This window comes from Cydia strobilella, chromosome 25 (genome assembly GCF_947568885.1).
Source record: "Cydia strobilella chromosome 25, ilCydStro3.1, whole genome shotgun sequence".
Taxonomy (NCBI): Eukaryota; Metazoa; Arthropoda; class Insecta; order Lepidoptera; family Tortricidae; genus Cydia; species Cydia strobilella.
Genome location: NC_086065.1, coordinates 8,531,870 through 8,557,381, shown reverse-complemented (window position 1 = coordinate 8,557,381; position 25,512 = coordinate 8,531,870). Strand labels below are relative to the sequence as shown.

Here is a 25,512-nt window from a genome sequence, read left to right as displayed (position 1 = left end):
TGTTTGTACGATCTCGGAGCTCCGGATACAATCTTTGTGTTCTGTTTGTAAGCAGAGTTTGTTTGCAAAATATAGTACAGTGGCAATAGAAAGTGTGACCATCTAGTTAGACCAAAGCTAAATCGAGAGCTTGAAATTAAAAAATCGGCCCCCTAGCACAGATCATATAATCCAGCGGGCAATTATGACTCATGACGATTTGAATGACACCTCATTTGTCAAATTAAGTATAATGAGTACTTTAGAAGTTATGAGGGAACAGATCAATATACACACACACACACACATACATACATTACTTGTGTAATAATTGAACCATAATTTCACTCCTCTGTACATAGTGTTCGTTTGTCTGTCATTTTGAATTGTCTACTCTCAGTTGTTCAAAGGTTGACTGGAAGAGATCCCTTACAGGGATAAGTTCGCCTTTGTACATTGTATACTTTCTGTTTAATTGTATATCTTAACCTGTCATATGTGCAATAAAGTGTTTACATGCATACATACCGATCAAAATCATAACCCTCCTTTTGCTTTGCCGTAGTAGGAAAAATCCTGGCGAATAGAGAACTTCCTTTTTTTTTGCTTGCAAAACATACTGTTTAACTATGTGACTGTACAAGTAGGTCCCAACTAGGCCTCCTTCAGTTTACAGGCGCGTTCAGTATCTCGCCGCCATTCTGACATGTCGAGCGAACAACTATAGCTGATATTTACAACATGTTCATTATATATCTGGTCTGTTGTGTGGTGATGGTGTACGGCGACCCGGTTAAAGACAGCCAGAAGGATGAATGTAAGACTATTCATACTTATATGTGGTATTTTCTATAAAAAGAGACCTTATTGTCGATGGCGCTTACGCCATTATAAACGATGCTCCGAAATAAATACAATGCCGCGCGACGCTGTGCGGCGTAAGCGCCATCGACAATAAGGTCCCTGTTCATAGAAAATGCCCCATATATTATTTATTTTACGGTTAATTATTTACTTAGCCTAGTTCGACCGAAAAGGCACTCTTAGTAGTGCGATGAGCGTGGAAGTGAAAAAAAAATCTGGGCCAGAATAAGTACCTATACACGGTGGCTAAAAAATAAGTGCATCCTCGTTGCTAGGGAGGTTTTGGGATTATACTGAGCAACTTTTACTATGGGACCAACTCCGAAATCGCAAAAAAATTAGTCTTTGGCTGGTCCATTTTCTATGGGCGGATAAAATTTTTTTTTCGCGATTTCGTGATTGGTCCCATAGTAAAAGTTGCTCAGTATAATCCCAAAACCTCCCTGGCAACGGGAATGTACTTATTTTTTAGCCAAGTATATTAAGAGTTTTAGTGCCAACATATTACTTATAAATTAATAAGCTACCCACTGCTGAATATTTAAAACTATTCAAAAATTTGAACAGAGTTGAAAGGCTTGCTTAAAATTTAAGTCTTAAAGTTCTCGTTAAGTGAAATGTAAAATTTCTTATGAGAAAATTCTTTAACCCGAAACTCGGAATATCAAGACGATTCCTATCAAGACGACTAAAAGGTCTACTTGTGGCATACATTTTTTAATTTTGAATTGAGGTTACCCCTGTTTACCTCACAGACTGCACGGACCCCCGCACAATGAGGAAGCATGCAGCATACACCGAATGGGCAGACGCGTACTCCTGCACGCGACACCGCTGCCAGCCTGGCGGACGGAACCTTGCCATTTATACTGTCGGGTAAGACTGAGGCTGTTTACACCAGTAGCCTCACACACTGTACGGACCCCCGCACAATGAGGAAGCATGCAGCATACACCGAATGGGCAGACGCGTACTCCTGCACGCGACACCGCTGCCAGCCTGGCGGACGAAACCTTGCCATTTATACTGTCGGGTAAGACTGAGGCTGTTTACACCAGTAGCCTCACACACTGTACGGACCCCCGCATATTGAGGAAGTATGCAGCATACACCGAATGGGCAGACGCGTACTCCTGCACGCGACATCGCTGCCAGCCTGGTGGACGGAACCTTGCCATTTATACTGTCGGGTAAGACTGAGGCTGTGTACACCAGTAGCCTCACCTCACACACTGCACGGACCCCGCACAATGAGGAAGCAAGCAGCATACACCGAATGGGCAGACGCGCCGTACTCCTGCACCGCTGCCAGCCTGGTGGACGGAACCTCGCTTTACACTGCCGGGTAAAACTCTTACGTTGTGACGGTAACAATGACACTACATATAATAACGCCTATTTACCGGAGGGGTAGGCAGAGACCACGGATTTCCATTTGCTACGGTTCTGACATACCTCATTCGCTTCCTTCACTTTCATCTATTTTATTTTTAATTAATATACGCTCGCCGGTTTAGGGTGCTCTTGACGGCCTTTCTTCAACACTTAAAACTAGCATAGTTAATTAGTTGCATTTAAAACTGGCTATGAAATGTGATGTTAACGGATTAATCTGTTTCCAGTTGCAAGCGTGTGGAGGCTCCAGAATCCGCCATAGAATGTGAAGAAGTGGTCGAGGATACCAACATGCAGTTCCCCTACTGCTGCACCCGACTCAGGTAGTTATATAGCTAGATGTAGTGTAGGGACGCCCGGCCGGAGGCAGGCGGGCTGTCGATCACGTGTCGCGTTCATTCAGCCCAGTTATATAGCCATATTTTTCAAGCAGATTCGTCTGCAAATGATACTACAAGTTTTTAAATTACCTAAAGGAAAAATGGAAAATTTACACCGGTCCAGTAGCTTTGCAGAAAATGGGCTGTGACAGACGGACAGACGCACGCACGAGTGATCCTATAAGGGTTTAGTTTTTTCTTTTTGAGGTACGTTGCCTAAAAATAGTTTACTATGGATTAGCACATTGTTACTGGTTTAATGCTCAGTATAAGTTAACTTGTTGCTATATCTTAGGCAGATTGATGGCAGGTGGACTAAAATGTTAACGGAATGGTGGCCGCTTTCGAATGAAAGAAGCCCCTGGCGTCCGTTGGCTCGTTGGGTGGACGATATCCGGAAGATTGCGGGTTGCGGGTCACTTCTGGATGAGATTAGCTCAGAACCGGGACAAGTGGCGTACTGGAAGAGAGGCCTATGCTCAGCAGTGGGCGATAAAGGGCTGATATGATGATGATGATGATGATAACTTGAAACTCCGGTGCCGTTGACCATTTGAACTGTGTATTTTCTTCCCCAGGTGCTTGGTGGTTGTCCGCGGCGAGGTCTGGACCCGAGTGCTAGGACAACCCTGGGAGACGCTGCCGGCAGCCCCCTGGAGTCACATGTACAAGATGAAGAAACCGCCCCCTGTTGACAATAGCTTCTTACCTAAGTATGTTGCATTTTTAAACGCCTTCAAAAAAATGGTTATCATTTTGACTTTTTTTTGTATGTTTGTTACCTCAGAACTCCGGAGAGATCAATTTGGAAAATTGTTTTTTTTTTGAATTTATGTAGATAAATGAAACTAGGTATATACATATATAATTTCAAGTTGGTCCCACTTTTAATCGAATTTAACATGTCGCGCGAGTGACTAAAAAAACGTGAGTGAAACCGCTAAGTTATTTAAGTTAGGTCCCACTTTTGCCGAAACCCAGTTCTAATTATGGGACCCATGAATTTCATTAAACATCAAGCATTATTTGCATTTAAAATAGTGCCATTTGGTGAAGTGGAAATGCTAATGAAGACCAAAATCGAACTCTTCAATAACGCGGATTTCACGTTTGGTTGATGTATTCCCATTTGTCCCTGCCGGGCACAAATAGGTGCATTTATACCAATCATTCTCATCGGTACTCTCCTCAAGTATACCGGTGGTCACATGGGGCGGGAACAAATGGGAATATACCGTTTGGGGATAATGAGGATTAGTCTTCAACCATATCACAGTAAAGTTTCTAGCGCACATAAAATGAATAACATTTAATTTAACATTTAACACTAACATTTTTTTTTTTACATTTTTTTTTAATTTAGATGAACGCAAAAAAAGGTTTAATTACTGGATTACAGCACCCAAATTAATTTCAAAATGAGTAATTACACATTTTTTTGTATTCCTCTTTTGTCCATGAGTGTATTTTACGCTTTTTAAAGTTGATTTTTCTTTATTATAAAAGCTTAATCCTTATGCTATTTTTCATAACCCCAAAAGAAGCGATGGCTATATTTTTAACAGACTTCAAAATTTCAAAAGGAGGTTCTCAATTCGGTTGTATGTTTTTTTTATGTTTGTTACTCCATAACTCCGTCATTTCTGGACCGGTTTTAAAAATTCTTTTTTTGATTGTAAGTATATACATACAGATTGGTCCCGTTTTTGTCAAAACGCAGTTCTTTCTTAGTTCTACATACTTTACAGTCAAAATTTGTATGCCAGACTATAATTATTAATTTTACGACACCATTGTTTACAGAGGCGGCCCCGCCGCAGGCCCCGTATACGAGCTATCTGAAGACAAGCCCGCGGACCGGCGAGCCCTCGCCGACGACAAGGACTGTGAGAAACCTGTTAAAAGGGCGTCAGCGTCGCCCGGACCCGATATAGTGGTAACATCTAAATAACGAACTAGAATAACTATTATTATTATTATGAGACCACATAGTCCCACTACTGGGCAAAGGGCTCCTCCTTATTCCTCCACGTACTCCTCAAAGGCATTAAGCTCGTCCCGCCATTTCCGACGGAGGTCTACCGTGACGCCTTACAATTTTTGGGACCTATATAACTGGTGGTTGTTTTGGCCCACAGGCCATCCAGCCCGCGCAGCACCCTATCACTAAGTCCGTCACTTTCGCACTCACAAACTTGTTAGAACGTGACAGGCATGGTGATAAGCGTACCGTGCTACGACTCCATACGGCAGACGTATCCTGCCCAGTCCCATTTGAGCATTTGAACTGAATAACTATCGAACTAGAATGTCTATCGTTGTTCTATCGGATACATGCGGAGTTCACACAAGTACTGCACGACCTAATCCCTCCTTCCCCTTTCCATCATCGGACGTCCAGGCGCGGGATGCGAATGCACCCGTTCGTTGTGGTTATAAACGTTCCATTTGTCCCCACGAACCTATTTTCCTCGTCTTTTTTGGTGCGGAGTGCGGACTGCTAAAAGGAACGGATTGCGCTCCCGACATCTATATTCCCTCATCCCTGACAATCATGACCTCGGTCTCTTTAAAGCAAGAGTGAATACTTGAATAGGCTATTACTAAACCGGTGAGCTCGTCTTACTTCTTAGGCTCTGTCTTCACTTTCCATCAGGTGACTAGGGTCAATCTCTTGTCAGTTTATAATTAAGAAAAAACTAAGGTATTATACAGGGTGGCTAAAAAATAAGTGCATTCCCGTTGCCATGAAGGTTTTGGGATTATACTGAGCAACTTTTACTATAGGACCAACAACGAAATCGCGAAAAAAAAGTTACCCTCCCAAAGAAAATGGACCAGCCAAAATGTATGACAGCCAATTTTTTTTTCGCGAGTTCGTGGTTGGTAATAGTAAAAATTGCTCAGTATAATCCAAAAACCTCCCGAAAGTCTTATCACAGGGATGCTACTGCCCATCCCCTGGGGTGAGCAAAACCTCGCTATATTATTGACCGCCATTGATCGGTTGACTGACTGAACAGCACCCAGCGGGCGATGGGGTCGTCACGTCCCGACGCCTAAAATGTACCAGTCAGTCCAGTCACATAATAAACTACTATAATGTGTATGTTATTGAAGTAAAACATAATTTGTATTGTCCTAGATTGCTCTGACGACCAACAATGAGAAGAAACCCACCGATGCAGAAATAAAAAGGTAATTAATAAATGAAGACTAATTGTTCGTAACGTTAAAAAAACATACTTACCTATATAGTTAGTAGCTTACTGTTACGGCAAACTTCTATGAAATTATGACGTATAAATAACACTTGCACTGCGTATATTATTAAAATACCTTTGTACGTGTTACGGTAAAACGTATAAATATGTAACGCCAATATAAACTTAATTCACAGTGTAGGGTAGAATAAGTTTTCTGCCAACAAACTGCTATGCAGTTTGGCAGATAAGTAGCAATAATTAATGTACTTCTCTTTTTAATAATAAATAACTTAAAAAAAAAAATATCGTTGCAGACTTATCTTGGTCTAATTCTAACCAATTTGACTATAGCATCATAATGTTTTTAGCAAGTTCCTGTCCCGAGTGGACGATTCTGACCAGCCCAACGAGATTGAGGCCGAGGAATCACACATCATCACTGAAAAGGTACCTATAACTTTTATATTTATTAATTTACCAGCTTTTGCCCGCAACTTCGTCTGCGTGGAATAAGTAATTTGGGTGCCTACCTACATTTTTAAACAAATCTGTTTTTCAACCCATCCCTTTTGGCCCTAGCAAGATCGTTATCCGTTTCACGAAATATGAGAGCATCATTAACAATGTTTGACATATATTTAGATCACTACGGCTACACTCACTAGTATTTTTAGTCGCTTTTGGCGACATCGACATGTTTGACATATTTCGGACACGTCGGGAGTCCTTCCTCAGGCTCGAGTGTCCGCGGCGGCTGTACTCCGTGCACTGCCTGTCGTAAACTAAAAATACTAGTGAGTGTAGCCGTAGTGATCTAAATATATGTCAAACATTGTTAATGATGTTCTTATATTTCGTGAAACGGAAAACGATTGCTCTAACAGCGAAAATCAAAGTTCGCAAATCTATGTTCGCGGTAGGCCCTTCTGAAAAGGTTGCATATTTTTTGGGTCCCTTAAAAGTTAAATACATCTAGATTCCTTACGTAGGTACTTACATAAAATTATTGAGTCCATTCGAAGTGCATATAGTAAGTGTTTGTTAATAAGTTGGGGAGACCGAGGTGAGTTGTGACAGAGGAGAGTTGTGACTTCGTCGATTTTTAGGGTTCCGTACCCAAAGGGTAAAAACGGGACCCTATTACTAAGACTCCGCTGTCTGTCTGTCCGTCTGTCACCAGGCTGTATCTCATCAACCGTGATAGATAGACAGGTGAAATTTTTACAGATGATGTATTTCTGTTGCCGCTTTAACAACAAATACTAAAAACAGAATAAAAATTAAATAAATATTTTAAGTGGGGCTCCCATACAACAAATGTGATTTTTTTGGGTCATGGTACGGAACCCTTTGTGCGCGAGTCCGACTCGCACTTGGCCGGTTTTTACTAATAACAAGCTCGCAACAGTGCGCGTTTGTTAGTTCAAGTTACGAGCTAGCAAGCGCGCGCTGTTGCGAGCTCGCTAACAGTTAATCTTGTTCCAAAAAATCGACGATGTCACAACTCACCTCGGTCTCCTTCTTATTGTAAACATTGTTGTAGGTTCCAGAGATAATTTCGGAGGAGCGAATGTTTTCTCCAGACAAGAAAACATCAAGAGATCGCAAAGTAAGGCTGAGAACGCACTGCGATTATTTTTTTGCTTTTACGCAACCGCAAAAAACTGAAACCGCAAGAGATTAGACTGAAACCGCAAGAAATTAACCGCAGTGCGTTCTAACTTCTAAGCCTAAGACCAAAACATCTCATCATTTATCGTATATAATGCTTTTGCTAGCATAATGATATCCGAGATAAAAAATATCTTATATACTTTCCCGGGACTCAAACTAGGCTATTTCCATACCAATCTCATTTTAATTTCATGTAAATTGGTTTAGCTTGATGATAAAACAGACACACAGAGTTCATTCACATTTATAATATTAGTTGGGATAAAATATGTTATTATTAAAAACTTAATACTAAAATATACCTAAATACTCTCTTAAGGCGGGTTTTAGTGTCACCAAGTGTCACGCGGACCGTCCGTGCGGATCGCTCCGCACCGGACCAATAATAATATGTATTATTTGTTCAGGGAGCGTTTTTTCTCATACAATTTGGCCGATCCGCACGGACGGTCCGCGTGACACTAAAACCCGCCCAAATATAACTTTCTGACTCAAATTTTTCGACTGTTATTTTTAAATTTTTCGCAAACGTAATAAAAGTATCTAAGATTAAATTTTCCTTGGAGAGCTACCGGAATTATACACGGTGGCTAAAAAATAAGCGCATTCCCGTTGCCAGGCAGGTTTTGGGATTATACTGAGCAACTTTTACTATGGGACCAACAACGAAATAGCAAAAAAAATTACCCATAGAAAATGGACCAGCCAAAATGTACGAAACAGCCAAATTTATTTTTCGCGATTTCGTGGTTGGTCCCATAGTAAAAGTTGCTCAGTATAATCCCAAAACCTCCCTGGCAACAGGAATGAACTTATTTTTTAGCCACCCTGTATAAATATACCGGTTTTATTTATTTTAATGATGAGAATGGATAGGATAAGGAATGAGTATATAAGAGGAAGCCTGAAAGTTGCACCCATAACAGAAAAAGTAAGGGCAAATCGCCTAGCATGGTACGGGCACGGGCATGTGATGCGGAGGGATGAAAGTCATGTGACAAGAAAGGTATTAAGAATGAATGTGGAGGGAAGTACGAGGAGAGGAAAACCGAGGAAAAGGTGGATGGACTGTGTGAAAGATGATATGAAACTAACGCAAGTGAATGATAAGATGACGGGTGATAGAGATGTATGGAAGAAAAAGACATGCTGCGCCGACCCCAAGTGAATGGGACAAGGGCAAGCGAATGATGATTTATTTTAATAACCGCATGGTAAACAATAAATATACTTTTCAGCTAAATTTGTAAATGTACTAAAATAATATATTTCTACTTTTCTCTTTTCTGAACCTTATTTTGCAAAAAAAATCAATTAATTTTATTTCATTTGTTTTTTTATAAAATACTCCATGTTCTAGTTTCCTGATACAGACGATGAGATTAACTACAAAGTAATAAAAGAATCGAGACCACACAAGGTAAGCCTCATCTACAGTTCGTGTTTTAGGGTTCCGTAGTTAACTAGGAACCCTTAATTATAGTTTCGCCATGTCTGTCTGCCGTTGACCACGAACGCTGTAAAGGGTTCGAAACGTCGGGATGTATTATAAATTCAATATATTTACGCTATAATCCATTTTCATAGTTTCATTTCATAAATATTCATAATTGTTGTACAGTCCAAGGCAAAAATATCGATCCAGACAAATGGCTTAAAAATATGTGAGAGCGTACACATATTTTTGAAACTTTGGAAATGTATATATATTAATGATCTTTTCCCCTCACTAGCTCGGAAAGCCGTCTTTTATCCTTTAAAACAAGCGGGGAAAAACGCATTTTATCCACTAGTGGGGAAAGTAATTTGACCTTGGATGGAGCGTGTTTAAGTAGCTTTTGACAGATAACAAAACGTAAAACGCTCATAATAATGGTTCTTTCGATATTAATTAGCATCAAATAAATGGTTTGAGAATTTAATAAAAAATACCAAATTTGGCTTTATTTAATGATTTTAAGTCATAAACCTTAAATTCCATAAGAAACATTTGTTTTTTTAAATGATGTTGAATGTAATTATGAACGCACAAGTTGAGTCGATGCAATTTCAAAACGCATCGTCAGAACACGTAAAATTGCACAACTTCCAGAGTTTTCTGTTATAATATCGTAATATCGCAAATGTATTTTACTTCGCGTGTGTTGAAACACTCGCTAAGCTCAGGATTCTATTTTAGAACCACTCGCTACGCTCGTGGTTCAACTATAGAATCCTTTCGCTTGCTCGTGTATCAATTCCACACTCGCGGGTAAAATACAACTTTGCACCCTTGTATAACAAATAACTATAACTGTACAGTCAAGTGTAAAAATATGGGTGCATATCTTACTCAAAAATATGTCCCATGGTTCTTAACTTGCTGACATAAGAGCTATGGGACATATTTTTGAGTATGAAGTGTGCTCCCATATTTTTACACTTGAGACATGACTGTACCTTTTACAGACATCTCTATTCGGCCCGGGGGCATCGTCTGACGAGCAGTATACCAATATGAACAAAAGAGGAAAAAAACAAAAGGTAGGTTAGACTTTAGAGTCGGACCAAAATAACTCTACAGCAATTTTGATAGCACAGACTGTGCAAATGTTATGTTAAGGCCGTTCTATTGGTTTGCCGTTTGCCGCTATCACTGTCACATTTAGCAAGAAAGATCAGAAAAGACCATGCGCACCAAGTGTCAATTTTGATCGAATTTTGTCGTTTTTTATTGATTTTAAAAACTTTGCCTTACAATATCGAAATTCGAAAACGGTAAAATTACTATTTAAGTTAAGATTGTTTTTTCTTCTTTTTTTTGCTTATAGGTCACATAATAAATAACCGAGTAAAGTTGGATGAAAAGGCCTAGTTAGAGGTTACTTTGGGAATTAATTGTATCGAGCGAAGTGGCATAATTCGTGTTTCGGAAGCTTATAAATTAAAGATAATATAATCAAGAATTACATATATTTTTTCCACGTCTACAAATATCAACGCCTCTTAAAAAAATATGATCATATAAGGAGATTTTTCGGCTTCTGGCTCAGGGAACCGCCTTAAGCGTCATAATTTCATAGAAGTTATTTATTTATTTATACTTTATTGCACATAAAATAATAAGTACTATGGTAACGCTAGCCTGTCTGATGTGTCTTTATTCTTTAAGGTTGAAGTATCTGAGGAACGTTTCTTTACTAATCCAGAGAAAAAATCAGCAAGAGTGAGTATAATGATTTAACCGATTGCTAGATTTATAAGACAAAGATTCTCAATTCTCCGATTAGTTTTACAATTCAATTTAATTCAATTCTTTTTTATTTATGTTTCCCGATTTCTCGAAGATGGGTTAATTTTTTTGTTGAATTGTCAATTTATCATCCCGTCAACATGTGATAATGGAATTTTAGAGAATTCTAGATTTCTAGGAAAGATTGGCTATTTTTATAGTACCACTTGTTTTTGGAAAGCACCATATAGTAGTCACACTGTTGATGAAGATATGATGATGGTGTCTTTTTTTTACTGGATGTAATTATTCTTTTTTTTATGATGATGGTGTATTGACAGGTTTAAGGAAACTTCTTTTTTACTAAAAATAATTTAATTTAGTTATTGCACTTGCAACACCTACTAATTTGTTTTTTTTTTATTTCCATTACCTAAGTTTGTCCGGAAGAAATCGTTTTTTAACGATAAGACCGCCTGTCATTTCCTCTACTTATTGTGTTGCTGTTTTCTTTCTGTATATTTTTTTATTCAGGTGTGCTATACAGGGTAGCCAAAAAATATGTGCATTCCCGTTGCCAGGGAGAGTTTGGGATTATATTGAGCAACTTATACTATGGGACCATCCCCGAAATCGCGAAAAAAAATTTGGCTGTTTCATACATTTTGGCCGGTCCATTTTCTATGGGAGGGTAAAATTTTTTTTCGCGATTTCGTGGTTGATCTTATAGTAAAAGTTGCTCAGTATAACCCCAAAACCTCCCAGGCAACGGGAATGCACATATTTTTTGGCCACTCTTTATAAAGAGTAGGTATTCGTTGAAAGTGTTTTTATTCGTTCAAAGAGAGCCATCCGGTCTATTTACAAGATGGGGTCTCGAGAATCATTAAGAGATCGATTTAAAGAAATAAACATCTTAACAGCAGCATCTCAATATATTTACGAGTGTATTGTCTATGCTCTTTAAGAAAATGAATAGTACTAGACACAATCATAAAATTGCAATGCACAAGTTTCGTGTGCGTAAAATTTATAAATCTTTTCTGGGACAATGTATATTATTCTATAACAAATTACCCAAAGAGGTGTTTAATTTGTCAATGAAAGCTTTAAAACAATATTTAAAAACCTCCTTAATGAAAAAAGGATACTACAGTGTCGAAGAGTATCTTAACGATAAAACTGCTTGGCCTAAATTGAATCAAAACAAGAACGACTGCATGAAGCTTAATAATTAATTATTTTTATATAAATTAGACCTTTAAATAACTGTTTAATGTACCTACCTAAAACTTATTTTTTTGTCTGTTTTGGAAATTATTGTAAATTTATTATATACCTATTATTGTTAGAATTTGATTGTTGTGCTTATAATTTTGTTTTTGACGATGCAAAATGCTGATTCAGCCAACAAGTAGGTATGTATAATTTTTATGTAACTACCATTAGGTAATCGCACTTTATGCGCATGCATGCTTTATTTCTAGTTTAGTATTAATTTCGTGTAAGATATAATGTAGATTTATGACGATGCAAAAGCGATCCAACAGATCCTACTTGAATAAATTGATTTTTATCTTATCTTTATCTTTATTTGTGTGTAAGAGTAAGTATATGTCAAACTGATTACAGTGGCGGTAAATAAATAAGTGTATTGTATTATATTGTATTTTTGTTTCCAGTCCTGGGCCCGGATTCCTCAAGAGCAATGGAACGCGAGTCCAAACACACGTGCGCAGGCGCAACCCGACACACGTGACTACGAGAAAGAACGTGAAAACCTAGTAAAGGTAATACTTATTATCAACACAATATTGTATTGTTTTATTTCAAAATATTCGTAAAAATACAGATCAATACTAATAAAAAAACCGGCCCAGTGCGAGTCGGACTCGCGCACCGAGGGTTCCATACTTTTTAGTATTTGTTGTTATAGCGGCAACAGAAATACATCATCTGTGAAAATTTCAACTGTCTAGCTATCACGGTTCATGAGATACAGCCTGGTGACAGACAGACGGACAGCGGAGTCTTAGTAATAGGGTCCCGTTTTTATCCTATGGGTACGAAACCCTAAAAACTGTCAATCCGTATCAATTTAAGTGTCCTAAACATATGTTTTGGTTATAACAACACGTTATTTAAAAATAGGTACAATTGTTCAAGGCGGCGCAGCACAACGGAGAATCAGAAGAAAAACAGGAAGACAAGCCAGCGTCTCTCCAGCATTTAGTTAATGCTATCGGAACGCGCATGCGCGACATTGAGAACGTTGTTCAACAGATGAGCGAGAAGGTGCAGCCTTCAATAGAAAGCGCTGAAAGGTGAGATTTTATACGTTTACTCATTGATTCATCCATAATTCACTCATTCATTCAATCCTCATTCGTTCTATCATCATTCATTAATTCACTCATTTATCCATTGATTGAACACCATCAATCAGAAGAGAAACAATAAGGCAAGCCAGCTTCGTTCCAGCACTTAGTTAATGCTATCGGAACGCGCATGCGCGACATTGAGAACGTTGTCCAACAGATGAGCGAGAAGATGCAGCCTTCAATAGAAAGCGGTGAAAGGTGAGGTTTTAAACGTTTACCCATTAATTCATCCAAAATTCATTCGTTCATTCATTCAGTCATTCGATCCTCATTCATATATCCCTTCATTCATTAAACACCATCAATTAGAAGAAAAACAATAAGGCAAGCCAGCTTCGCTCCAGCACTTAGTTAATGCTATCGGAACGCGCATGCGCGACATTGAAAACGTCGTCCAACAGATGAGCGAGAAGGTGCAGCCTCCGATATAAAGCGTCAAGAGGTGAGATTTCAACCATTCACTCATTTATTATTTCATTCGCTCGTCATTCATTCATTTATACTTGATGCAACAGGGCTTGGAAACCGGTTAAATTTCAAACCGTTACCATGTACCTACCGAAATAAATGTCACATAGTTACAAAGTAATTTAATTTGTTCTTAGAGCGTGTTGCGAACGCATCTTTTTATTTATATAAAATATTCCTAGCAGTAGCTAAACGCAGCCGTCGGGCTCGGTTAGTATGCGGAGGCTTTTTTAAAGCACCAATAGGAGCGCTCCACATCATTTCAGCGCTTCACAGGAGGCACCTAAATTTAAACCACTTTTTTACTGTTCGATTTCGCTAAATCACTCTCTCATCAGCCTCCATACCATAATAACCACCACTTCTACACTTTTTAACCGTTTTGTCAACTGTACCTTGTAACCAGTACCACTAGTACCTATTGAAGATTATATCAGTTCACTTCAAATCGAAGTCTTTTTATTTGAGTCTTCAAGACCTGCACGGGTTACTATGTACTTGGCACAAAACTTTTTTCATTTCGGTTTCGTTCGTGAAACCGGAATAAACAGGTATTTACCGCTATTTTTTAAACCGGTTCCGAGCCTTGCGGTACAGTCTACATAAGTAAAGCGATAGTTAGTGAAAAACACCAATGACTTGCTTTTGGTAATTCAGATGACCACAGACCCTACAGTTTGAGGATGTCACCAAATTTTAAATTCTATTTTTATCTAAAACACTTGTGATTTTCAGAATGAGAGGGGACCGAGCGAAGAAAGAAGCTGAGCCGAAAGCGAAACAGACTAATTCTGATAACTATAACAGGTATGTAAAAAAAAATGGTGACAATCTTACACAGATTGACTCTAGCCCCAAACTAAGCAGTTTGTACTATGGGTACCAGGGGACGATATACATACTTAGATAACATTCATAACTCGGGAACAAATATTAATGATAAACACAGAAATGAATGCCCTTATACCGGGAGTCCAACCCGGGACCTACTTCTTCTTAGGCAGGGTCACACCGACAACTACCAACTAAACTAGGAGTATGTCTCGTTTTGAAAACATATATATTATATATTTATACCAGTACTTCTAAAGTTTTTCCCCCAGATTCCCCCCACAAAAAGGATCCAGCAAATATCTCCGCGCCGTGGTAGACACCACCACGGAGGTCCCGCTGTTCATCGGAGACAACCTTAACGGCTACTACAGCGACCCCAGCAACAACCTGCTACGGAGGTCCATGAGCAACAAGGGCCCTAAGGTCTGTTATCCTCTGACAAAGCAAATATCTCCGCACCATAGACACCACCACGGAGGTCCCGCTGTTCATCGGAGACAACCTTAACGGCTACTACAGCGACCCCAGCAACAACCTGCTACGGAGGTCCATGAGCAACAAGGGCCCTAAGGTCTGTTATCCTCTGACAAAGCAAATATCTCCGCACCATAGACACCACCACGGAGGTCCCGCTGTTCATCGGAGGCAACCTGAACGGCTACTACAGCGACCCCGGCAACAACTTGCTACGGAGGTCCATGAGCAACAAGGGCCCTAAGGTCTGTTATCCTCTGACAAAGCAAATATCTCCGCACCATAGACACCACCACGGAGGTCCCGCTGTTCATCGGAGGCAACCTGAACGGCTACTACAGCGACCCCAGCAACAACCTGCTACGGAGGTCCATGAGCAACAAGAGGACTAAGGTGAACGAAAGAACTAATAATGTTATTCGAAACAGACTTACAATAACATTAAAATACGAATAAACTAACGAGTAGGAACATTGTTGCGGATGTTTTTTGCTTGATTATATTGACAGAGCCGGCGTTGTGGATTTTGCCTGTCTTGGTATGATATTAGGGAATGCAAACCGGTTTTAATTGTATGAAAAAACCGGTTAATAGTCATGATGATCATAATATAAATTCATGTAGATTAGTCTAGCATAATTTATAATGTAATTTCATATTATGAGAATAAATATCTAATCTAATCTAACCGGTTATTAACCGAGATATCATACAAATAAAAACCGGTTTGCATTCCCTATATGACATGTTAAATTATGTTTTCAATAAATTTTATAAAATAATATATTAATAGATATTTGTTACTTGAATGTCCATGCCAGGTTTCATGTCAATTCAGTAAGTCGTTTTAAAATAAATAAATAAATATTATAGGACATTCTTACATTTCTTACACAGATTGACTAAGTCCCACGGTTAGCCCAAGGAGGCTTGTGTTATGGGTACTCAGACAACGATATATATAATATATAAATACTTAAATACATAGAAAACACCCATGACTTAGGAACAAATATCTGTGCTCATCACACAAATAAATGCCCTTACCGGGATTCGAACCCAGGACCATCGGCTTCACGGGCAGGGTCACTACCCACTAGGCCAGACCGGTCGTCAAAATGAGGGCGAAACTTCGATTGTGTGTCGGAGACCAGTTACTCATACTCATTTATTTAAAATATTATTACATATTAAGCTGGATCCAGAGGCCGTGAGTTCAAGTCTCACCCAAGGCAGTAATTTTTCCACTTTTAAATTTATTCTAAGCTTAATAGCATCGATCGCAGACGTTTCTGCTCGTTAAAAATTAATTTATTACATATTACACAATATTATTATATTATTTGTATCTCCTCGGATTTCACGGGCCTATAAATCCCGGTCTTTTGATAGCCTCCACTAAAGATAAGTCACACGCCAACATTTTGAGCCGCATATGTACGCCGCGAGATTTACCGAAAAATTCCGGCGATCCGCTCGAATGGCTGCAATTTAAACAAGCGTTTGAGGAGTCAACTGACGTTTGTAAATTTACCCCGAAGGAAAACTTATGGAGATTACGTAAGTGTCTACATGGATAAGCTAAAAAAACCGTGTCAGCCTTGCTTATGACCGCCGCTTCTCCTGATTGTATTATGGCGACACTTTAACTTCGTCACAGCGACCCCGAGTTTATTATAAGCAGACTCATTCATGATCATGACATTAAGAAGCTTCAGACCATGTCCCAAGAGTACCAGAAAGATATAGACAATTTTTCTGTTTCTTATATTATTAATTGTTACTTGTACAGTGCCGGTCCGAGTCCTTGATCAGGGTAGAGCGAAATCGGTCTAGGCGCCCTTCGTTGAAGCTTTTTACCCAAAAGCAAAACGAACCGTATTTTGGGCCCGCGTCACACTCGCGTCTTTTAAAACTTACTTTTTTTTCTCATTTTTCATTTTGGCGCCCCCCTTGCTATCCGGCGCCTAGAGCGGCCGCTCCACTTGCTCTACCCTAGATCCGGCCCTGTACTTGTGACTTGCGAATATTGGGTTAGCGTAGGTAGGTCATACGTTATCTAATCTAAAACTTTTCCATAGCCTTGATTGAAAGTTAAACCGTTTACAGGAACCCCATGACACGTACACGGTACCCATAGATACGGACCACAAGAAACCTCCGCCGGATTCAGCCGAACCAGATCTCAAACACAAGAAGCATGGTCACAAGAAGAAGAAATCTAAGCACGGGAGAAGGAAGCACAGAAGAGAAGAGAAGAGGTTCAGCAGAATCGCAGAGGGAAATGCTGTGTCGCTTGAAGACAGCAATGACTTTGGTAAGGCATGACTAGTACGGCGGTACCTTACTGGCGAAGTCGGTAGGATCGTGGGTTCGAATCCGAGAGTGGAAAGTGTAGAAACGGCAACGTTTTATTGGACATAAATATACTACTAGATAAAACAATAAAGAACTAAAGTAGGAACGGGTCAAAACGTTCATCTTTTCTGTGGACATTACAAAAGTTAACGATTTGGATAGATGTTTCTAAGACTTGCATCATACAATGAAATAAAACTATGAAATCGGATTATATCGCGTATATTGAATATGATACATCCCGACGTTTCGACCCCTAATATACAGCGTTCGTGGTCAACGGGTGACTGACCGGGAACGGGTAGGTGAGGATGTATCATAAATTCAATATACGCGATTATAATATTAATAATCCGATTTCATAGTTTTATTTCATGAGTAACTATCGCGGTAACCGAAAACATCATACAAATTTAAAGAAGTAGGATTTAACATGCCGGTTAAAAAAAACTAGTTAAGTAAGTATGAAGATTAGGCCGTAAAATCCGTCTATTTTATAATGTCCACAGGAAAGTCGCATAACCTTAAATCAGTAGGAGCAATAGACGGAATTATCGCTTAAAAGCGATTTCTTCCAAACAATATTCAGATAGTGATGTAGCGAAAAGAAATCAGTTATTAAATAGTACAATAACTACAATAAGTATAAAATGTGAGTGACTTGAATAAGCTAGCGAATAGCCTTAGCCTGAAAAACCGGTTTGAAAAAAACCGGTAAAGGAAAGATAAAGATGGTTTATTAACGTCACGTTCATGCGCTTATGAACGTCAAATAAAGCTCCTGTTAGGTAAAAATACAAGTACCAATCCGGCTGCCATTTTAGTTCAAAATCAGACAAATTTCGTAACTAATCGAAGTATAACTTTGGAGTCTGGCCAAGGGTTACTATCGGAACGGTTAAAAAAATACGTTTAACCGTATTGTCCCAAATCAAATTGGATTGCTCAATTTTCGGCATATGGCCAAATTTTGCATCAAAAAATTCAGGACCTTCTGAAAAACAGTTTATTTTTTTATTTATCGTATGGCAATTGTATTTTACACTGTTCATTTATTAGCTAGCTTATAATCTAAATCTACAATTGTCCAAGTAGGTGATGGCTGCACTCGTTACGGTTTTAAAATCTTCCACTGGGCCATCGTACTTTGTCAGTGGGCACTCCAAGACGATATGCCGAACAGTTTGCTTTGGGCATCCGCATTCGCAGCACTCCTGATCACTCCATCCCCATTTTTTTCGGAGGTACGCACAGTGGCCGATTCCTGTTCTCAGACGGTTAAGCATGCACCAGGCACGGCGTGATTCATTGAACCCAGGCGCGTGGCTACGTGGGTTTAGCTCAAAGAGATCAGATGGGACGTCTGCCTGTGACCATTCTTCGGACCAGGCTTCGTTCAGGTTCCACTGAGAGCATGGTTGGTGGGTAAGGAGAGCCGGTGGGTTTCTGGACTTCAACCTTGTACATCTGAACGTAGCCAAGTCTCTGTTGAGAGGCAGTTCCGGTCGTTCATGAGCTTTGTTAACTTCTCTGAGCAGATGGTGTTTGCGACGGAGGTGGGGAGGGGCAATGCCACTTAGAGCTGGGAGCCAAGGCACAGGGGTGGGCTTCATGCATCCCGTGATGAGACGCATCGTAGCATTTAGCTGCGTGTCAATGACGCTTGTGTGGGCACTGTTGAGCCAAGAGGGGGCGCAATATTCTGCTGTAGAGTATACAAGCGCCAAGGCCGATGTTCGCAGGCAGCTGGCAGAGGCTCCCCATGTTGTTCCCGTTAGTTTTTGCAGAATGCCATTCCTGGTCCTCAGTTTTGCTGCGGTATTATTAAGGTGAGAGCTGTAAGTTAAACTTCGGTCCAGAGTGACACCCAGGTATTTGGGAGACGGGTTGTGGTTGAGCAAGGAGCCCCTGAATGGGATGCTGAGTTTCTTGGTAGCTAGTCGGTTATTTAGATGGAAGCAACACACTTCAGTTTTCGAGGCGTTAGGACATAGGCGCCAGCGGGTAAAGTACTCGTCCATAACGGCTAGGTCATATTCTAAGCGGTGTTCAGTGGTGCTTATATTGCGATCCTGCACGACTAGAGCTAAGTCGTCAGCGTAAGTGAATTTCCTCGATTGAGTATCTGGCATGTCGTAGGTGTACAAATTGAAAAGAGTGGGAGCCAGGACTGATCCCTGAGGTAGCCCATTATTCAACACCCTAATACTGCTGGATTCATTCCCAAGGAGGACGCGGAATGGCCTGTTGGTAAGAGCATCCTCGATGATCCTATATATTTTTATACATGGGACCACCTTGAGGAGCTTAGAGAGGAGGCCTTGCCGCCACACGGTGTCGTAGGCAGCTGTCAGATCTATGAATGCAGTTGACGACTTAAGGTTCTCATCGAAGCCTTTTTCCAAGTGGGTCGTGAGCGCAAGGACTTGATCACTACAGCTGCGGCCTGGGCGAAATCCTGCTTGTTCCTGTGGGATGTATTTGTCGATGGTCGGAGCAATGCGATCGAGCAGTACCCGCTCCAGGAGTTTGTACAGCACACTGAGAAGTGCGATTGGGCGGTAGCTGTCTGCTCGGTCGGCCGGTTTAGCAGGTTTAAGGACTGCAGTTATCTTCGCCAGTTTCATGGAGGGCGGAATTTTCCCAGAGTTGATGATGGCCGTGAAAAACTTTGCAAGCCAGTTTTGCACGCGAGGGCCACAATGCTTAATAAACTCTGGGAAGATGTTGTCTTCTCCGCAGGCCTTCCCGCATTTGATGCACTTGATACTGGACTCTATTTCATCAGCAGTCACCGAGCGACTGAATTGAGGGTCTGGGGCAGACTGTGACTTCAGCAGTTTCAGCTCCTTCTTGACGGCGCGAGTGTGGGCTTTGTGGCTCGGTGCCTTTGACAGGTTTACGATTCGACTCGCTATTTCATTTGGGCTTACTTTACTTATATTCGTCTGGCCACCAGCTCCAGATGTAAGGCGTTTCAGTAAGTGCCATGCTTTACGGCTTGAGTGGGTGAAGTTCATGCCTTGGACTGTGCCTTCCCATTTCAACTGGCGTGCTCGGTTTAGGGATGTTATGAGGGCGTGGGCGACATTGCTGTCCGCAGTGCTGGTGTATTCTTGCCACAGGGTCTCGGTGTCAGAGTTCCAGCACGGTATGTATTGCTTGCGATATCCACGTGGAATGTATTTTTTTGCCGTCGAGATCATTAATTTTAAAAATCTTTCGTAATTTTCTACTAGGGGCGGTATCCATCTAATGGAGTCATCCAATACCTGGGTGTAACTTCCCCAGTCGGCTTTGTGGAAATTCCAGCGTGGCACAGGGAATGACTGGATTATTGGTATCTTAACACCGACGTCCAGAAGGACTGGGCGATGTTGGGTATGTGGGAAATCCTGCAGTACAGTTCTATTTACTGGTATGGGGCGCCGGTAGCAGTCAAGGGAAACAAAGGCTAGGTCGGGGTTATATTCTCGGCCCCAGCGAGCAGATTTAAAGGTGCCTTTATCCTTGTTCCCGAACACCAGAAAGTAGTTACACTCATCTGCCCAATCCACAATGGCTTCACCATTACTATCATTACCTTTATAACCCCAGGAGGTGTGATGGCTATTAAAATCTCCTACTACGATGGAAGGGTGTCCGAAGTTTGGAAGTGCAGGTTGGGGCCACGGACTGTTCGGTGGTTTGTAAATATTGCATATCTTCGTTTCTCCCACTTGTACTGTTGTAATTGCGGTATTCACATCGTTTATGGAGTTGCATATAATTGTAGCCGATGGTAGAAGGTTGTCACGTATGTATATAGCCGTACCGTATTTAGCGTGGTATGTAGCACATAGCATGTGGAAGCCAGGGATAGTTCCCCTTCTAGCGAGTTGTGTGGGGTCAGCTGCGTGAGTCTCTTGGAGCAAAATGACGTCGATTTTATAGTCTATGGCAATCCTGTGCATGCATTCGGACTTAGCTTGGCTTATGCCTTCTATATTTAAAGAGCAGACTCGGGCTGAGGGCCCTACGTCCTTAGTCAGCTGGCACTGTGCAGTGCTGGTAGTAGACATTTGGGAACGCATTCGATTTTTCTGAGCATAGCGAGGCATCTTTGGTAGAACAGTGTAGTAAGAACCGTGAGATCTTCTGGAAGACAGTACGGTTGCCAGTTTGTTGCACTTTTAGCACCACCCAGGGGTCACGTGTAGGGTAGCGGTGGGTAATTCCTACGGACGTGGTGCAACTCGACCCCCCGTGCCCCCGTGCGTGAAAAACAGTTCCGTCCAGTAAAGCTTATATTGTAAGGTGCATAAGTTGGGTTACTTCGAAGCGGGGTTTTGGAAATTCGCTTACATCTACTAAACTAGAAGTTACTTTGGCAGCTTTAGAGTAGAAAGTGCTTTTAGTTTAGGTATTTGTAATTTACAAAATTACCCTACATTCGAAATTATCCCATTGCACCTCATATAAAATTACAAATCCCGATGGCTTTCGCTAGTTTATTATAACAATTTCCTCTATTTTTCCGTAGTTATGTAAGGCATAGAATTCTAAACCTATTTTAAGTAGTCTAATTTAGTGTTAATTAACATAAATAAACTTTCGTACATTGAGATAAAGCTCAAATTTGCTTACAGACTTCCCGTTATGCTTAAAGACAAGTAAATCATTTACCTTAATAGAGCAACTTAATTAGTCTATTTTAACTTTAAATTGTAAATGCCAAATTTTTATTTTAATAAATTTATAAGTAAGACCTAATTGTTTTTCTACATTCACAAATTCCCTTTAAGGTGTACTCGGGTGATTTCGAAAAGTTCAGAATGTCGGTTGTTTCCAAAAATGGACTGATATGATCGCACTTACGGTGATTTTCGGAATTAGCCGACATTTTGAAGTTTGATGTGGGAAGATCGGCATTTAACATTTTCGGTTTCTAAGACCGTCATAGGGTAAGAACGTATTTGTATATGTACGTGGCTCAGACAGTTTGGCGTTTTCTGCCCTACCGACCTTCGGTAAGCAGAGTATGTGTACGAGTACAAGGGTGAATCAACTTTTAGAACACTGATTTCGTGTTTTTGACTCAAACTAAAAATCAATTTTTCAAAAACCATGTTGATTTTTTTACTTTTTTGTTTACACGGGCATTATAAGATACATATGTAGGTATTTAATTAACACATTAAAATTATTAACTTGATCAGATAAAAGTTACATTTTGTACGATAAAGCAGCAGAAAAAACACAAAAATGGCGTGTCCGTAACTTTTATCTGATCAAGTTGTTAATTTTAATGTGTAAATTAATACTTATGGATCTAATAATGCCCGTGTAAACAATTAACTCACAAGTTAGAAGCGACGAAAGAGCATGTAGACGGTCTTTTCCACATTAACACGTCGGAATTTACCCCAATACACCTTACATTGTCCCGATAAGAGTTCTTCACTAGGTACCGATACCGGAGCGACCGAAGTGGAACTCCAACGTCAGCGAGCTGAACCACGATACCAACGTTGCTACCCAGCTCGACCAATGAGCTACCCGGATCCACCAATCGCCCAGCGAAGCTATCGACCAATAGCGCATCACCGGCCTGCCATGCATCTTACGTTTGCAATCCCTTGTCGCAAAATGCGAAGAGATCGATATAGTTATAGAATTTTGTGACTTGTGAGAAACATGACTAAAAATCGAATTTAAAAAATCGTGAGCCATTCTAACTTTAAACTATTTTGACGGTTTAAAAAAATACTAGAGTTAAACTGTAAAATAGCTGAATATACCTTAGCAAAAATCTTATGAGGGGAGATAACTAGGCCAAGAATAAAAAAAACTAGTATCAAAACATTACATCTCATATATTTAAACATCAACTTAAATTAAACTATAATAAAATGCAATATTCAATACAGTGTCTTTGCAATTAAATACGTCCTGGAGGCAAATAAAATAAAATATAACAGCGGTGTGCGACCTTACAACCTTACGATATAAATCGGTACACCCGATCCCGATACGTTGGCCAATGCTATTAATTCCTGCACATGCTTAATTGATTCCTGCACATCTCCACTCATCTCTGCCTCAGTGGTAAGGCAACCTAACTATTTTCTCTGTTGATATAACTTGAGTGGATAACTTAACTTGTCTTACAACTTGTTCTATCGGACGTTCTCGATAACTAGTTTCTCTGTCTGATACATGTCTCCGATTGCTGCCTGAAATGACAATAAAATACCCTTCAATGATGATGCTCTTAAATGTATTTCAAGATTTTATGTAGAAATTAAAACAGTAGCGGCAAAAAATCTATCATATTTCTATATTCTTGGCATTCGTTCGAAAATTCATGAACTTACTTTAAAAAATTCCACGGTTTAGACTCACTTGTTTTAGTCACTCGCGCGACATGTTTCGGAGAGCCTAGGTCTCCTTTCTCAAGCACTAATAGTACGAGCAGCGTTCACGACGACCGTGTATTGTGTACGCAATACACGGTCACGCAAACCGTGAAATTATTTAATGTTAGTATGTCTCATAACAGTTTAAATTCGATTACTTTATATCATGTAAACAATGATTGTATCTACCTCCTCTCTTTATTTACGCCATTAAGCCTAGTTGTGAATAATAATGCTTTTATATGACTGAAGACATAATTAAAGTAGCGGGGGCCAACTGGATATGGGAGGCCCAAGACCGAAAAAAATGGAAGAATCTGGTAGAGGCCTACCTCTTAGCAGGGTTCTGGAGTTATTTTTGATACAGACAAATTTAGTTTTAAATCCTAGATTTAAGTTTTGTTACCCAGAAATAAAAGGCTTTTTTTATGGCTGTCCGGCTGTGTTTTTCTGTAGATGACATGTCCCAACCGATTCTCATGAAATTTGCAAACAAGTATTTTTAGTTTAGTAGAAAATAGAAGAGGAAAGATGTCGTATCAGGCTGTCAAGGAGAAGGCAGAGGACCGACACACATGGAAATTGCTCCACCGACAGGAGTCTAACTCTTAAATATATGATGATGATGATTTTTAGTTGATTCAGTTTTTGTTAACTTTACAAAACGGCGGATCCATGAAGGTTCATTAGGTTTACAGCTCACAGAGCCATAGCTTGTTGCATTAGAGCTCTTTCCCACTGACGTCCAGTTTTTTGTGGGATACGGTTTCAGTAGTGTATGTTCTAATATAGTAACGTTCACACGAGCATTTTGTTTGCGGGATACTGCACTCATACTACAGAAATCTGGGTCCTGCGGAAAACCGTTCCCGCAAAAAACTGGACGTCAGTGGGAAAGAGCTCTTACTAAACTTTTCAAACTAAGAAAAGGTGTCCTTACTTGGCGCCTGATGATAGCAAGATTTTCCTTAGCAAATTGGTATTCTTTCTGGATCTGCTTGGAGTCTGACAATGTCTTATTGGCTTTAAAGGCATCTCTGACTCTGCGTAGCGCGTACGATCTGAAAATTAATGATGATGATGATGATGATGATCATTTAAGCTGAGTAACTTATAGACTGCAATGTAATGATAAAAAATAATCTGTATACTAAATTTAAATGTAAATCTGTTTTCACTAGCCCTGCATTTGCCTTTAAAAAATCTGTGAAGTCAACTATAAGTGGTTTCAAGTATTATATGGCGCATTTTCTATGAAAAGGGACCTTATTGTCGATGGCGCTTACGCCGCACAGCGTCGCGCGGCATTGTATTTATATCGGAGCATCGTTAATAATGGCGTAAGCGCCATCGACAATAAGGTCCAATTTTATAGAAAATACCACATTTTAACATAAACATTGAAGGCACCAAAGTAAAGACCAACGACCTAAACAGACAAAAATGAAACTATAAATAAGGAGCTTATAATTAACTAGCCGTTTTAGTGCTTCAAATAAATCGATACACACAAAAAAGTAAAAATTCGGAATTATATTATTGAATATAGGTTATGTAATTTAGCTACCGATTGTGAAATACCTGAAGTTATAGTTTGCGAAGTTTTGCGACTCCCTCAACAGATTTTTGTAGATAGATAGAACTTGCATTTTTGTTACATTCGTGGCCATTCTCTGCTTGCACAAGAATTTACTGCTAATTATCACTTATCAAGGCAAACGCAAACCGAAAAATAAATGAATGAAAATGTAAATAAAGCATAAAGTCAATATGTTCCATTTCACGAACTTTGGCTGAAAATTGTCAGCAATAACGCATTTTTCTTTAGTTAACTGATAGCTTCTATTGAAAAATATTTTTGTGATTAATTGTTGTTACAAAAGTATTTGT

At 39.9% G+C, this 25,512-nt stretch overlaps 1 protein-coding gene and 1 pseudogene across 1 annotated transcript; one reads left to right on the top strand and one right to left on the bottom strand.

Annotated features, from left to right (window-relative positions):
* The first annotated feature begins 670 nt into the window (after window positions 1-670).
* LOC134752640 (uncharacterized) lies at window positions 671-17,302 on the top strand (annotated as a pseudogene).
* Window positions 17,303-23,060: 5,758 nt separating this feature from the next.
* Window positions 23,061-25,376, bottom strand: LOC134752910 (LYR motif-containing protein 4). Its single transcript, XM_063688690.1, has 3 exons — window positions 25,204-25,376; window positions 24,563-24,683; window positions 23,061-23,439 (listed from the first exon to the last, which is right to left on the bottom strand). The coding sequence occupies exons 1-3, from the start codon at window positions 25,290-25,292 to the stop codon at window positions 23,383-23,385; spliced, it is 267 nt and encodes an 88-aa protein (XP_063544760.1). The 5' UTR covers window positions 25,293-25,376; the 3' UTR covers window positions 23,061-23,382.
* Window positions 25,377-25,512: the final 136 nt, after the last annotated feature.

Coding starts and splice junctions, on each gene's coding strand:
- LOC134752910 (XM_063688690.1), bottom strand. CDS start 25,292: ATGGCCACGAATGTAACAAAAATGCAAGTTCTATCTATCTACAAAAAT. Junction 24,684..25,203: donor TTCGCAAACTATAACTTCAG/GTATTTCACAAT, acceptor ATTAATTTTCAG/ATCGTACGCGCTACGCAGAG. Junction 23,440..24,562: donor TTGCTATCATCAGGCGCCAA/GTAAGGACACCT, acceptor TTGTCATTTCAG/GCAGCAATCGGAGACATGTA.